Genomic DNA, 13,223 nt, shown 5'->3' with positions numbered 1-13,223 from the left:
AACAAGCTGTTTTTATGGTAGTTTGTTAACAAAACATTTTGGTTTTTATTGTTGTTTGCTCTTATACTCTGGTCAACCATTGTCCTTGAGACAATTTTCCATTAGACCATTAGACCAAACGACATTAAAGGTTTCCATACAGACATCAGCTATGAGGAAGAGTCAAACCGCATTGTAAGCTTTAAAAAGGTCTGGTATATAAAAAAAAATGTAAAATAGATCAGCAGAGAAAACGAACCTTAATTCTCAAATGTCAACTTTTCTCCTTTAATCTCCATCAAGACATCGGCATCTGCGAATGACATCTCCATCGAGACAATAGCCTATGAGAAGCCATTGAAACATGAACTTCGCCAAAAATGTAAAATAACAAAAGTACCAAACTCTAATGAAAATCCAAATTTGAAAGTTCCTAATCACATGACAAAATCAAAAGCGAAAACACACTAAACGAATGGATAACAAATGTCACATTCCTGACTCCTGACATTTTCTTATGTAGAAGGAATTTAAAAGTCGAAAACAATATGACAACACAATGGCTTAAAAAGGGGCAACAGACAAACAATAGTACACAATACACAGCATAGAAAGACTAAAGACTAAGCAACACGATCCCGCCAAAAATGGGCGTGATTTCATAGCTTTAGAAGGGTAAGCAGATCCTGATTCACTTGTGGCACCCGCCGTGCGGCTCATGTTTGTACGAACCCGGTAACAAGTCAAATTGAACATGTCACATTCGTAAAAATAGGAACATTATTGAAGTCAGATCTACCATTAATAAAATTAAAAAGTATTAAGAAAAATTTTGATTCAACTCTTTCAGGCAGGTTAACTTAAGATGAAATTGACTATATTCTCGTTTCCCTTTTTGTTATTTAGCTTGTCACTTTTAATACTTCAGTTTCATTATGAATATATCTTTCACATTCATTTGTTAAAATTTACTGTTTGCAATAGCATGAATCGTTCTATATAAAAGTGTTCTTATCCCGGGCATAAAAACAATGCCGTATTTGGCAATACCTTTTCAACTTTTGATCTTCAGTGCTGTACAACTTTGTACTTTTTTCACTTTCGATCTTTTATATCTGGGCGTTATGTATTCGGGTTTAGTTTTCTGTTATTAGTTAATACTTCAGTTTCGTTATCATGATTATGATCGATTATGTATATCTCTTTCATATTCATTTGATAAAATTTACTGTTTGCAATAGCATGAATTGTTCTATATAATAAGAATGTTCTTATCCCGGGCATACAAACAATGCCGTATTTGGCAAAACCTTTTCAACTTTTGATCTTCAGTGCTGTACAACTTTGTACTTTTTTCACTTTCGATCTTTTAAATCTGTGCGTCACTATTGAGTCTTGTGTGGACAAGACGCGTTTTTGGCGTATTGAATTTTAAACCTGATGCTTTTTGTTATCTATTAATCATGCTTTTCTTTGTCTAATATGGTCTCCTTTTTATTTGTATTGTAGTCCTGTAATATTATGTTGTCATTTCAATGTTATATTTAACTTTGCCATTAAAGTGCGAGGTTTGGCATGCCATAAAACCAGGTTCAACCCACCACTTTTATTCCCCTTTAAAAGTGTCCTGTACCAAGTCAGGAAGATGGCCATTGTTATAATATTGTTCGTTTCTGTGTGTGTTGCATTTTAACGTTGAGTCGTTTGTGTTTTCTCTTATTTTTTAGATAAGACGTGGCACGGTACTTATCTATCCCAAATTCTTGTATTTGGTTTTGATGTTATATTTGTTATTCTCGTGGTGTTTTGTGTGTTGCTTTTCGGTGTTGTGTCGTTGTTCTCCTCTTATATTTAATGCGTTTCCCTCGGTTTTAGTTTGTTACCCCGATTTTGTTTTTTGTCCATGGATTTATGAGTTTTGAACAGCGGTATACTACTGTTGCCTTTATTTAAAGGTCGCTAACTGATGTTTTGTTTGAGTGTTCCTGACGAAGATGAATCAAGAAAAGCGCTCCAGACGCACGCAGTTATTTTTGTTTACAAGCAAGTGGTCGATGCCTCTGCTAGTAGACTGTTTGTTCCATAGGGTATAATCAACTCAGTAGGCTGTGTCTCAGTACTTACAATATTTTTACCATTTTTATTTTAATTCAGATTCAATAAATGTTCTAACTCCTCAGGCAAATCCAGAATGAAAACTTCAAAATTAATAAAGTGTTATTGTCATTCATGAGCATGACCAATTCTAATATCAAGGTCTAAAAAATCAGTTTAAAAAACAGCGGTAAACTACTGTTGGCTTTATTTTACGTTGCCTTTATTATTTGTTAGGGTGGTTTCATTGCATAAGTACATGTATAAAGTAAAAAGTAAAAGTATATTAAGATATCCAGATGTTTGCAGATTCCGTGTCATGTAAACATCTGCAGATATTGTTAAAATATCTATAAAGTTGTATATCGGCGAGTCTTTATGAAGTTTAGCCATAAACTGTGATTTATAACCATACTGAAATAACTCTGCAATAAGAAAGCATAGTAAGTGCATATCAGAACATTTACACTTAATCACTTTAGCCACAAATTCAAAATACAAAATGGAAGCCAGTAATAGAACACAAAAATGACTGTCGCTTTCTTACAATCAAGTCATTTATTTGCATCCCATGTTATTGTTTCTAAATGGTGCAAATACACAGACAATTGTGCTCCATATTTCATAATTCGTTATTATACGACCGCAAAAAAATTTTTGTGTCGTATAATGCTATCATGTCGTCTGCGTCGTCGTCGTCGTCGTCGTCTGAAGACGCATTTACTTTCCGGACAATAACTTTAGTTTTAGTAAATGGATCTCTATAAATTTTTACCAGAAGGTTCAATACCACTAAAGGAAGGTTTGGATCGATTTTGGGGGTAATGGTCCCAATAGTTTGGAAATTAGAGGCCAAAAAGGGGTCCCAAAATAAGCATTTTTGTATTTTTCAAACAATAACTTGTGTTTTAGTGTATGAATCTTTCTGAAATTGTTTCCATACCATGAAGGGATGCTTAGTATTGACTTTGGGGGGTTATGGCTCAAAATGTTTTGGAATAAGGAGCAAAAAAAGGGGGAAGTAGGTTTTTCTGGTCATTTGGACACTCAAGACAAAAGCAGTGTAAGGGAGGTAATTCAGAAACATTTAACATACAATCAATGTTAGGTATGTTCGGATTTACATCCCTTACACTACTTGTAAATTATGTATAATAAAATGTCAGGTTTTGAACTAATTGCCAAAAAAGGGGGGTTGTAGTAGTTTTCCATTTTTTTTCCTCAAATTCCAAATTTTTGAAAAGTTTGAAGAAGAAATCTTTATTTGCATAATATTGAGCAATATATTTGTAAGATCTTGACATTTGTTTTGTGTCAGAAACCCATATTATGTCATAAATTTGATCACAATTCAAATACAGAGCTGTATCAATCTTGAATGTTGTGTCCATACTTGCCCCCAACTGTTCAGGGTTCGACCTCTGCAGTTGTATAAAGCTGCGCCCTGCGAAGCACCTGGTTAATCATAAATCTCCGATATAGACAATAAACTGTAAACATCTTTGCCAACATACATTATCGCTAATTGGAAATCGTCTCCACTTGAAGTTTTGACGTCGAACAACAATCAGTGGCGTTAAACATTTTCAATTGTGCCGTCAATATTTTACGGGAACCTATCTGATGTCCAATAATGACGGACACACAACGATAAGGACACTGCTTTAAGAGTAATAAAATTATGGTAATGATAATAATAATCGTTATCCTGGTATCTATGATGAGTTTATTTACTACAAAGAATTAACTGACTTTAAATTCGACATACCTATTGTTTTTCTGAATCTTCTGAATCTAGGCTATAAAACTATCAACATCTTATACTTAATAAAATAACACAAGTTGGTACGCACTCGTTGACAATATATCAAAACTTTCTTTATGTCATGCTGTGAATAATTTTCATGTGAACGAAGTTTTATGAACGACAGCCTGAGTGTTTTCCAGATAAACCCAGTATGCCCCATCTTCATATCTGCTCGTGTTGTCTTCTTCATAATATAATAACAATTCTGTTACCATTACCGATTTTTACCAGGCTTTATATCCTGCTTTGTCGACTATTTAGGTTATAAGAAGTATGTGTGGAAACAAATGATCCTAAATATGTGATTTATGGTTTAATATAACACAGTCGTTCCAATGCACCTTTTCATCTACTAAGGAATATATTTTTTTTTATCATCGTGCATCATGATGTAATTTCTCAAGGTTGACATGAAGTATGGTTTTAAATAGTGAAAATTTATCCTTATATCTTGAGGGTTATTTTGTTTTGTTTTTTATCCTTTTTGATAATTTCTATTTTCACACAGTCATAAATAATATAGTTTATAGTGTAGTATTTTCTTTGTCCTACATGGTGTTTAGAAATATTTATGTTTTTTATTTAGCATCCGACGGCGAGGGTAACAGATTAGTAACAGGTGATTCAACAGCTGGCTCCGTGGTAAGTTATATAATACTGCCATTTAAATCACCTGTGACACATATTATTTTATAATCTTCACTGTTGGAATGAACTTATGACATAAAAACCTTTTGATTTGTTAGTAATCAGCTAGATTTGCATGTTTTTTGCATATGGCTTCTGCATTCGGCTTTTGATGTTCTCTTAATATTTGGAATAGTTTAAAGTTATAAACATGGTTTGCAGATACTGTATCATCTTTCATGTAACACATGGAAATCACTGGTTCTGCAATGCCAACAAACATGTCAAGATTTACAAGATAATTTATTGAGAAAAGTTACATTTATATTTCACAATCCAAATTAAATATGTGTTATCAAATGCATAGGTCAAGTATCCATGTTTCAAGTAACAGTATTAGGTTCATTGACTGTAAAAACATATTATTTTTTAAGTATTGCCGTTACAATTACTACATTTTCATTATACAATGAAAATAACATAAAGGTGATACATTCATCGGTGTTATAATAATGTAGTATAGTTTTATTCATGAGTATTTCTAAATTACATTTTGTTTTACGAAAACTGTGAACACAAAAGTATGTCTCGCCTATGTGTAATTTTGAAAGTATAATGCAAATCTTGAATTTTGAATAGAGCTCTTTTTAACAGAGTCGGTATTTCGACGGGTACGTACAGACCATAACTATTGTGAGACATGTGTATGTACTCATATGGCGCAGATTTATTAAAAATCTTCTCAAAGACAAATAGAAATAGCATCTTGCATAGCTCTTAATGTTACTTTCATATTATATTACGGATTTCTGTCCCTCAGCAGTTCATATTGCAATGAGTGCTAAAATATCGTATATCAAAGAGAATTTTAGATTTAGAGTATTACCGAAAGAAGAAAGTCTGCGTCATATCGTGATCTTTTTATCGATATTGATACAGATGGACGACCTCAAACTAGAATACATATCTCAGTTGATAGCAACAAACGTTCTGTACCAAGTCGAGAAAATGGCAGTTGTTATCTTATAGTTCGTTTCTGTGTGTGTTGCATTGTCGTTTGATTCGGACTTCATTAACAGTTGTGTGCGCCTCATACACAAACTGCTCGAACAAAGTTATAACTAGGTCGTAAAAATGACTGGAATCAACAGAACGCATGTTTTACGTTCACAATCACGAGTTTGACCGATACGATGTGTCGGTGTCTTATAACTTACTATCGACATGTTTTAACGGTCTTTGATCTGAAGGTACTAGATTGTGGTCTGATCTGTAATCTTACCAATTATGTTCTATTCCCGACTGTGACATTTCGACTCAATATGAATTGGTATAGCGACTGATGTATGCTAGCAGAAGACTCATTTCCTGACGACGTATTCTGGCTCGCTTCTTCTGTGTGGCATGCAATGTCCTCGTTTTGGTTCCTAATCACAAACTTAAATTAATCGTTGACACCTGCGTCCTCGAAACAGCACACATAAGCCTCGCTTCTAAGACTTTGAGCGACGGTGATACAAATCGAAAAGTTCCTTATCATATTACAAAATAAAAAGCCCAAACACATCAAACAGCCTGGAAAATAACTGTCATATTCCTCACTTGTTTATTGTGCATAACCCGTTAACAATATCTGATATATAGACTAGTTATCAGGATTGCATTGAAAATATCCATCTGGCATTTGTTGACAGGACCTAACTTACCTCCTCATTACGTTGATACAAGATATATACATGATCTTGAAAGTTTCCAGTCTCAATTGGAAGGGAATAAATCAGCTAAAAATTGTGAATGACAGGATTGCGTTCAATATCGTAGCGGCTACATAGGGCTACGTAGATTTATGACTATTGCACGTGTAGCTAGCCTAGCTGCTATATAGATATTGATAGCAGCTAGACTAGCTACTCGTTCAGTAGACAACAATCTACGTAGCACTACGTAGCCGCTATGATATTGAACGCAACCCTGATCATCAATAATATATTTCTATCGAACACGTGTCTTTTTACTCAATTTCACATTTTATTATAATTTTTGTATCATTTAGTCAATACCGCTGCTTGTTTATGTTAAGCTCCCGAGGTTATCATCAATTCAGTAGTTAGTGTTTTGATAATTGACATGATGTATCAAAATTCTTCCTTCGAATTTCTGTTGATAAGTTTAGAAATTAAGGTTTCAATCCCCTCAAGCAAAATTGATTGAGTTGACTTAAGTTTTAAATTCCTTCAGGTAAATGAACTCATCATATTTACCATGCTTAACGTTTTGGTACGCAAGAGTCGCCTTTTGTCTTCTAAACACTCATTAGTGATGCTCGAAACAAATGAGTACCGATTATCAGGATGCCTGCACATTGATATTGTAAAATATAAGCTGCGAATCACAATTTGAAGATTTTTTGTCGAGTGAGCACAATGAACGGGTTGAAAAGGACTTTGTATTGTGTTGAGCAACCTATATTTTACAGTATAAGTATACAGGCCACCAGATAATCGGTTTATCGGGTTATATTTGCGTATTTTTATGATAGAAACCTATACTTTCTTTGTTTCACCAGGAAACAAAGTTTGATAAGTTTCAATCAAAGTAATCAACGTCGGTTTATTCAATATGGCGTTGGTAATATATTTGGGATAAAGGTATTATGACCGGGTAAACGTATTTTTACGTCGCAAAGTTATGACATGCGACTTAGTTAAGGGCTGGTCAGAGTGATACAGACAGATTGACGATCGACAGTAAAACAAAAGGTGAAATAAAATTTAAGAGCATTTGGGACACCAAATTACTAAAGGTTTGGCCAAATATACTATATAGCTCTTCACGTGTTCACGTAATTATACATCTGTGGCTTTCAATTTTAGAGGTTTTCTTGTCCATTCGTTTCTGATGCGTTTTGTTATTTGATTTTGCCATGTGATTATGGACTTTCCGAATTGATTTTCCTCTGAGTTCAGTATTTTTGTGATTTTACTTTTTAGCGTTCCTCGTGAAATAAATATTGAAAAGAGCCTCGAACGCACAAAATGTATAAAGTATTATCATTTAGTAATTTTGATTGATAATTAGATATACAAGTGCGTATTCGTTTTGCTTCACCGCAAATCCACTTTTGGATTTTTTTTTAAAAGTCATCAGGCTTGAAATTATAAAGTGATGAAAATTTGGCCTTTAAATGCATCAAAACTGGGTTGTGCTGTTATTGCCGATTGGAGTAATGTAAAAGTGTGGTACAATTGTAGTACGGTTGACATATAAATCATCTATTGTAGTTCTAAAATCGTCATTAAAATGTCCAATTTGAAAACTTAGTAAGCGTGCTACTCCATAAACTGTTTTGATCCAGTTTATCTTACTAGTATGAACAATTTACACCTGCATGTTATTTGATAAAAAATATTTAATTTTTAAATTCATATCTCGATTACTCATCCTGACATTTGGTTATCTGTCTTTGGGATCGGCATACTGCGATAGCATAGTAACACGTCATTGTAAAAATGATCAATCAATTATATACAGAAATATATGGCAAACTTTAAGAGGTGTCTTAAATTGTATAAAATGTTTGTTTTAAAAATTAAGTTTCGTGTTCCACTTTATGTTGTTCCGTTGTTTTCATCTTATAGTTGATGTGTTCCCTCGGTTTTAGATTGTAACCTGGATTTGTTTTCTCTAAATCGATTAATGACTTTCGAACTGCGGTATACTAATATCACCTTAAATAAACTCATCATAGATACCAGGATTGAAATTTCATATTTACGCCAGACGCGCGTTTCGTCTACAAAAGACTCATCAGTGACGCTCGAATTAAAAAATGTTGAAAAGGCCAAATAAAGTACGAAGTTGAAGAGCATTCAGGACCAAAATTCCTTAAAGTTTTACCAAATACAGCTAAGGTTATCTATTCCTGAGGTAGAAAAGCTTTAGTATTTCAAAAATTCAAAATTTTGTTAATAGCAAATTTATAATTATGAACATATCAATGATAACTCAAGTCAACACAGTAGAGAGGCCAGTTTATCGTCATTACGTCCGCCATTTTGTTTTCCGGTCGCGATATTTTTCAAAATATACAATTTTGAAACGGGTTGTTTTGTCGGATTTTTGCCATAATGAAGAATAAAAAGTTAACCTAAATATTATAAAAATATAAAGTTAATTAAAAAGAATAACTTTATATAATAATTTAAAATGAAATCCAACGTAATATTTGATCAATCGCGGCGTATTTCCAATGAAAACGTTGACGGCGGCACGGTTTTTTCCAGAGGATTACCCACTTCTAACAGAAATAGAAATATGTTCCTGACGTCAGAAATTTATAAAATTACTATCCAATGAAAAAGGAGATTCCCATTTCTTTCACATGCGCAGTGAAGATTTATTTCCGGTTACTGCGTCCTTGACTTTCACGTTTGAAAACTTCAAAGATTGTAAACAACCAGATAAGTAATTCGAACCGAAATTTCACGTCCTTTATCGTTTACCTTGACATTTTTTCTTTCTAAACAACCCCATTCGGTAGCAATTAATAATCAGGAACATATTTCTTTTTTAAGATTAAACGATTAAACGAAAACGCAAGTGGAAATGAACGCCGATCAGAAAGCTGCCTCGAGTGACTGTAACGTCAGTACACAGAACGGTAAGTTTAGCAAATCATATATATTTTTTTGGTTAAATATTTGATCTAACTTTGGTGTAATATTATTTGTCATCTTTCTTTTTGCTTTAAAGCGAATAAAAGTCATTGGACATTACTATTGTCCAGTAAGGAAGTATAATTTGAACAGTTAAAAAAAGTGTCCCATTTTTAAACAATCATAATGATATTTTAGAAGAAAATAACCATACAACTTTCAAGATTTGATATTCTTGTTACCTGGAAGCCTTATCTGGAGTTCTTTCAATTTAGTTAGTTTATATGAAACATTTGTGTTGTTTATTTAATAATATGTTTCTTCAGTCTTCACAGAAAGTGACATGAAACAAGTTTTGTTTCTTTATTAAAAAATGATAACCTGTATAGCATTTTTAAATGACACGAAAGGATCGTAATCGTGATAAATAAGGCTATTGCATGTCGCTTTTCTATAGTTTGAATTGTTTTACACTGGTCGTTCTGGTTTTATTAATATTGACATATTGTGACTTGGATGGAGAGTTGTTTCATTGGCATGTGTACCACATCTTCCTATAGTATATCTATTCTATGTTCTGTTTCAGGGAATTAAAATTTTATTCGCTAACCCAAATCTGTTTGCTATTTATGGTCAGATCATAAGTTTTCATACGTCATACCAATTCGTACAGTACTAGTGCATTCTTTTTCAATGGAAATGTGACGTCACAATGCATTCGAATCACAATAGCACGAAAACTCATGAGAGAAGGATAAACATTTGCGACATTTCAACATACAATTCTGGACACTTGAACTGACATTAATTTAAAGAACAGTCGCGTTTTGTATCATCAATCTTAGGTTTATTTGTTACAGTTAGCATCAACAGCTTTTATATTTTATTGTCATTTGTCAAATATCATTTTGTACATGTAGCTTCCGTAAGTGTCAACTGGAGTTGAATATTTATTGCTAACGTTATATAAACAAATATATTTCACCGTCATTAGTCATGTGGGGTATCACGTTACTACCCTCTTTTAAAATATTTGACTTTTCTCTTTTGATGTAATTTCACGGGAATGTTTGGAATATTCAATAAAGGCAGACATATAGATATCAGTTTATACATTTATATCATGAAGTCACAATTGATTATTTTTCTGTGTTTCAGGACTGGGAATGTTTCAAGAATATTTGTTGGAGTCCAACATATCTGGTGAACTATTGCAGGGTTTACTCACTGATGAGACATATGCCGGTTAGTAAAATACTTAATTATATACTGATTAAAAATAATTAATCATGCAAATTGAAAAAAAAATGTTATAACATTTAAACTTATCAGTTGAATAAGAATTTGTTTATTACTAACACTTAAAAGTACTTGTAAAGTGAAAATGAATTGAAATTAATTCAAGTAAAAATAACATCCATATAACTGACAAATGATATGTTATTAGAGCTGTTTCTTTGTGGTTCCTTTTGTTTTCTTTTTCAGTACAAAACATTCTTCCATATGCTGGTCATAGGATTTTAGATGTGCCAAAGATGATTATATTGCTGGACGATATGTGCTGGTCACAGATAAATCAATGCCTTTATCTTGTAATAATATGGTAAATATATGACATTCCCTTTTTTTAATGAAATGCTAGTAATTTCACAAAAAAGGGAGAGTCAGATTATGTTATGTACATTATTTATAATTTTTGGGATATTTTTTTAATTTTAGATGATTGGGCCATTACCAAATTTCAAGAACCTGTTTGGAGGCAATATTTTTTTTGGGATATGGTTCTGAAGACAATTGAAGAATCACAGTCATTAACATTTAAAGAAAATTTGCCTATAGTTTTAAGTAATTTAGGGTTTAACAATGTAAACGTATCTCCTTTTGTAAGGAAAATAAGAAACAGGGTTATGGTTATTGTTAAAAAAGATAATAAGTTACTCGGTAAAGATTTCGCACTAAATCTGAATAGTGAGCTTGATAATTTAGGTCCATTTTGTAATGAGGTAGGAATAACTTTGAAATGGTTAGAAAATCCCTGTGAAATTCCAATTAAAACTGAAATTAAGAAAGGGCTTATATTAGAGTTTAGAAAGGCAAAGATCAGATTTGGATTTTCTGTAAAACAATGTTCACAATGGGTATTTTATTTGTGTAGTTTAGATGTGGCCCCAAATATGGGTGCATTACAAAATCAATGGGAGTCTATGTATAAGAGACAACTTTCACAACATAAATTGGGTAATGAAAGGAAAGTGCAATATCTGAACACCCTGTATTTGGCACCTGAAAGAAAATCTGTTATAAATAATACAAACCAAACAATTTTAACCAAAAATGTTTGTTATGAAAATAAAAATGAGAATGAGAATAAAGAACAAAAAATAGTCACAGACCTGAGAATAAAACTTGGTAAATCAAGATCAGAGAGATATCAATGTAATGTAAATTTTTACAAACTTAAACAGGAGAATTTAAGATTAAAGAAAAAACATCATGTATGTGAAAATAAGTTATCTGAGTTGTCTGTACGTAATGTTAACAAACGCATAAAGCGTAAACAAAAGAAAATTGTTGACCTTCAAAAGGAAAATATTAAAATGAAAAAAGAAATCTTGTTTACAAAATTGAGAGCTAATGAAATCAGGAAAAAATACAAAGTTCAATCTAGTTTAATGAGATACTACAAATCTTTGAAAGATAAAAAAGTACAAAATACAATTATGAATAAGACTATTGATTTAAAGCAAACAATTAAGAATAGTAAGGAAAGGATTGAATTTTTAGAAAATGAGAATATGAATTTACAGGAGGAAATAACAGAATTTAAAATGTCTTTTGAGTTGAACCAAATTGTTCAGACTTTCCATAATGGAAAATATAATGATACAGTCAGAGAGGTTTATGCTGCATTATTAAGTTTAAATGTCGGTGTTAACAATGTAGAAAAGGTGGTTAGAACGGTCTTGGAAAAGTTAGGGGGGTTGAAAGTAGAAAGGTTGCCGAAACGCACCTTTTCTGAAATTATGCTTGTAGAGGCCAAAGCTCTTGCTCAGATGCAAGCAGCTGAGGCAATGCTTACCAGTGAATGTAATACTTTGCATACTGATGGTACCAAAAGAGGGGGTCATGAATTTGGTGGTGTCCAGGTTGGAACCTCTTTTGGTCAGTTCAGTTTAGGAATAAATGAAATGGTTCGTGGAGATGCAGAAAGTTTTAAGTTATTAATAGATTCTGTATTAACAGACATGTCGAAAATTCTGGTAAAAAATTCAGATGCTAATTTATGTAAAGAAAGTAGGTCTAAACTTATTTTATCAATTAAAAACATGATGACTGATCGCCATATTGTTAACCAGTCATTAAAATCATTATTAGAAAAAATGAAAATAGAGTGTTTACCAACTGATGATGATACTGATATGGATTTAATTAAAAAGATGTCAGCTATTAATGGATTTAAATGTAATTTACATGTACTTGTTAATTTTGCTACTCAGGCTGAGTCTGGTTTGAAATTATGGGAACAAAATATTTTAGAATCTGTTGATTGTAGTAGTTTTTTCAGTCCTAGTTGTTGTGATTTTATCAGAGCTTCTACAAAGCTGTGTGTGCCTGGTGCAGATGAGAAATCTGGTTATGGTTTACTTTTTAAAACATTTTTAAACCAGTTGGAACCTCCTGTTGATTTGCAACTTACCACTTTTCATGGGCATAGAATTAATTTACTGTTTTCAATGGGTGCAAGTGTTTTTCACCATAGAAATCATATAAAATTATTTATTGAGAATTATTTTAATAAAGAGGACCGAAATAGATTACTTTGTGCTGTTTATAATTATGTAAACAATCCTGTATATTTAGCAGGTTGTAGAGCTTTAGGTATTGTAGATAAGCTTCTTACTGGTCCTTTATGGAGAATTATTGAAAATGTTGATCATATTTTAGATTTGAATGACATTTGGTTGGTTTTCAAAAATTCTATTGAACTCCTTTCAAAGGATGCTTCAGAACTTATTGAAGGGAAAGTTTTTTATCCAAAATTTACAAAAAAAGATGAAGTT

At 32.3% G+C, this 13,223-nt stretch overlaps 1 protein-coding gene across 2 annotated transcripts in view; it reads left to right on the top strand.

The window, feature by feature from the left end:
• LOC143068205 (gephyrin-like) overlaps positions 1-13,223 on the top strand; it is a 115,946-nt gene that overhangs the window by 59,199 nt on the left and 43,524 nt on the right. For both annotated transcript variants that reach the window (XM_076242078.1, XM_076242077.1), the window contains one exon: positions 4,467-4,522. In XM_076242078.1, coding sequence (XP_076098193.1) covers positions 4,467-4,522 — 56 coding nt within the window. The remainder of the gene's footprint in view (positions 1-4,466; positions 4,523-13,223) is intronic.

The sequence above is a fragment of the Mytilus galloprovincialis genome, chromosome 3 (genome assembly GCF_965363235.1).
Source record: "Mytilus galloprovincialis chromosome 3, xbMytGall1.hap1.1, whole genome shotgun sequence".
Taxonomy (NCBI): domain Eukaryota; kingdom Metazoa; phylum Mollusca; class Bivalvia; order Mytilida; family Mytilidae; genus Mytilus; species Mytilus galloprovincialis.
This window is presented reverse-complemented; position numbering and strand designations above follow the sequence as displayed.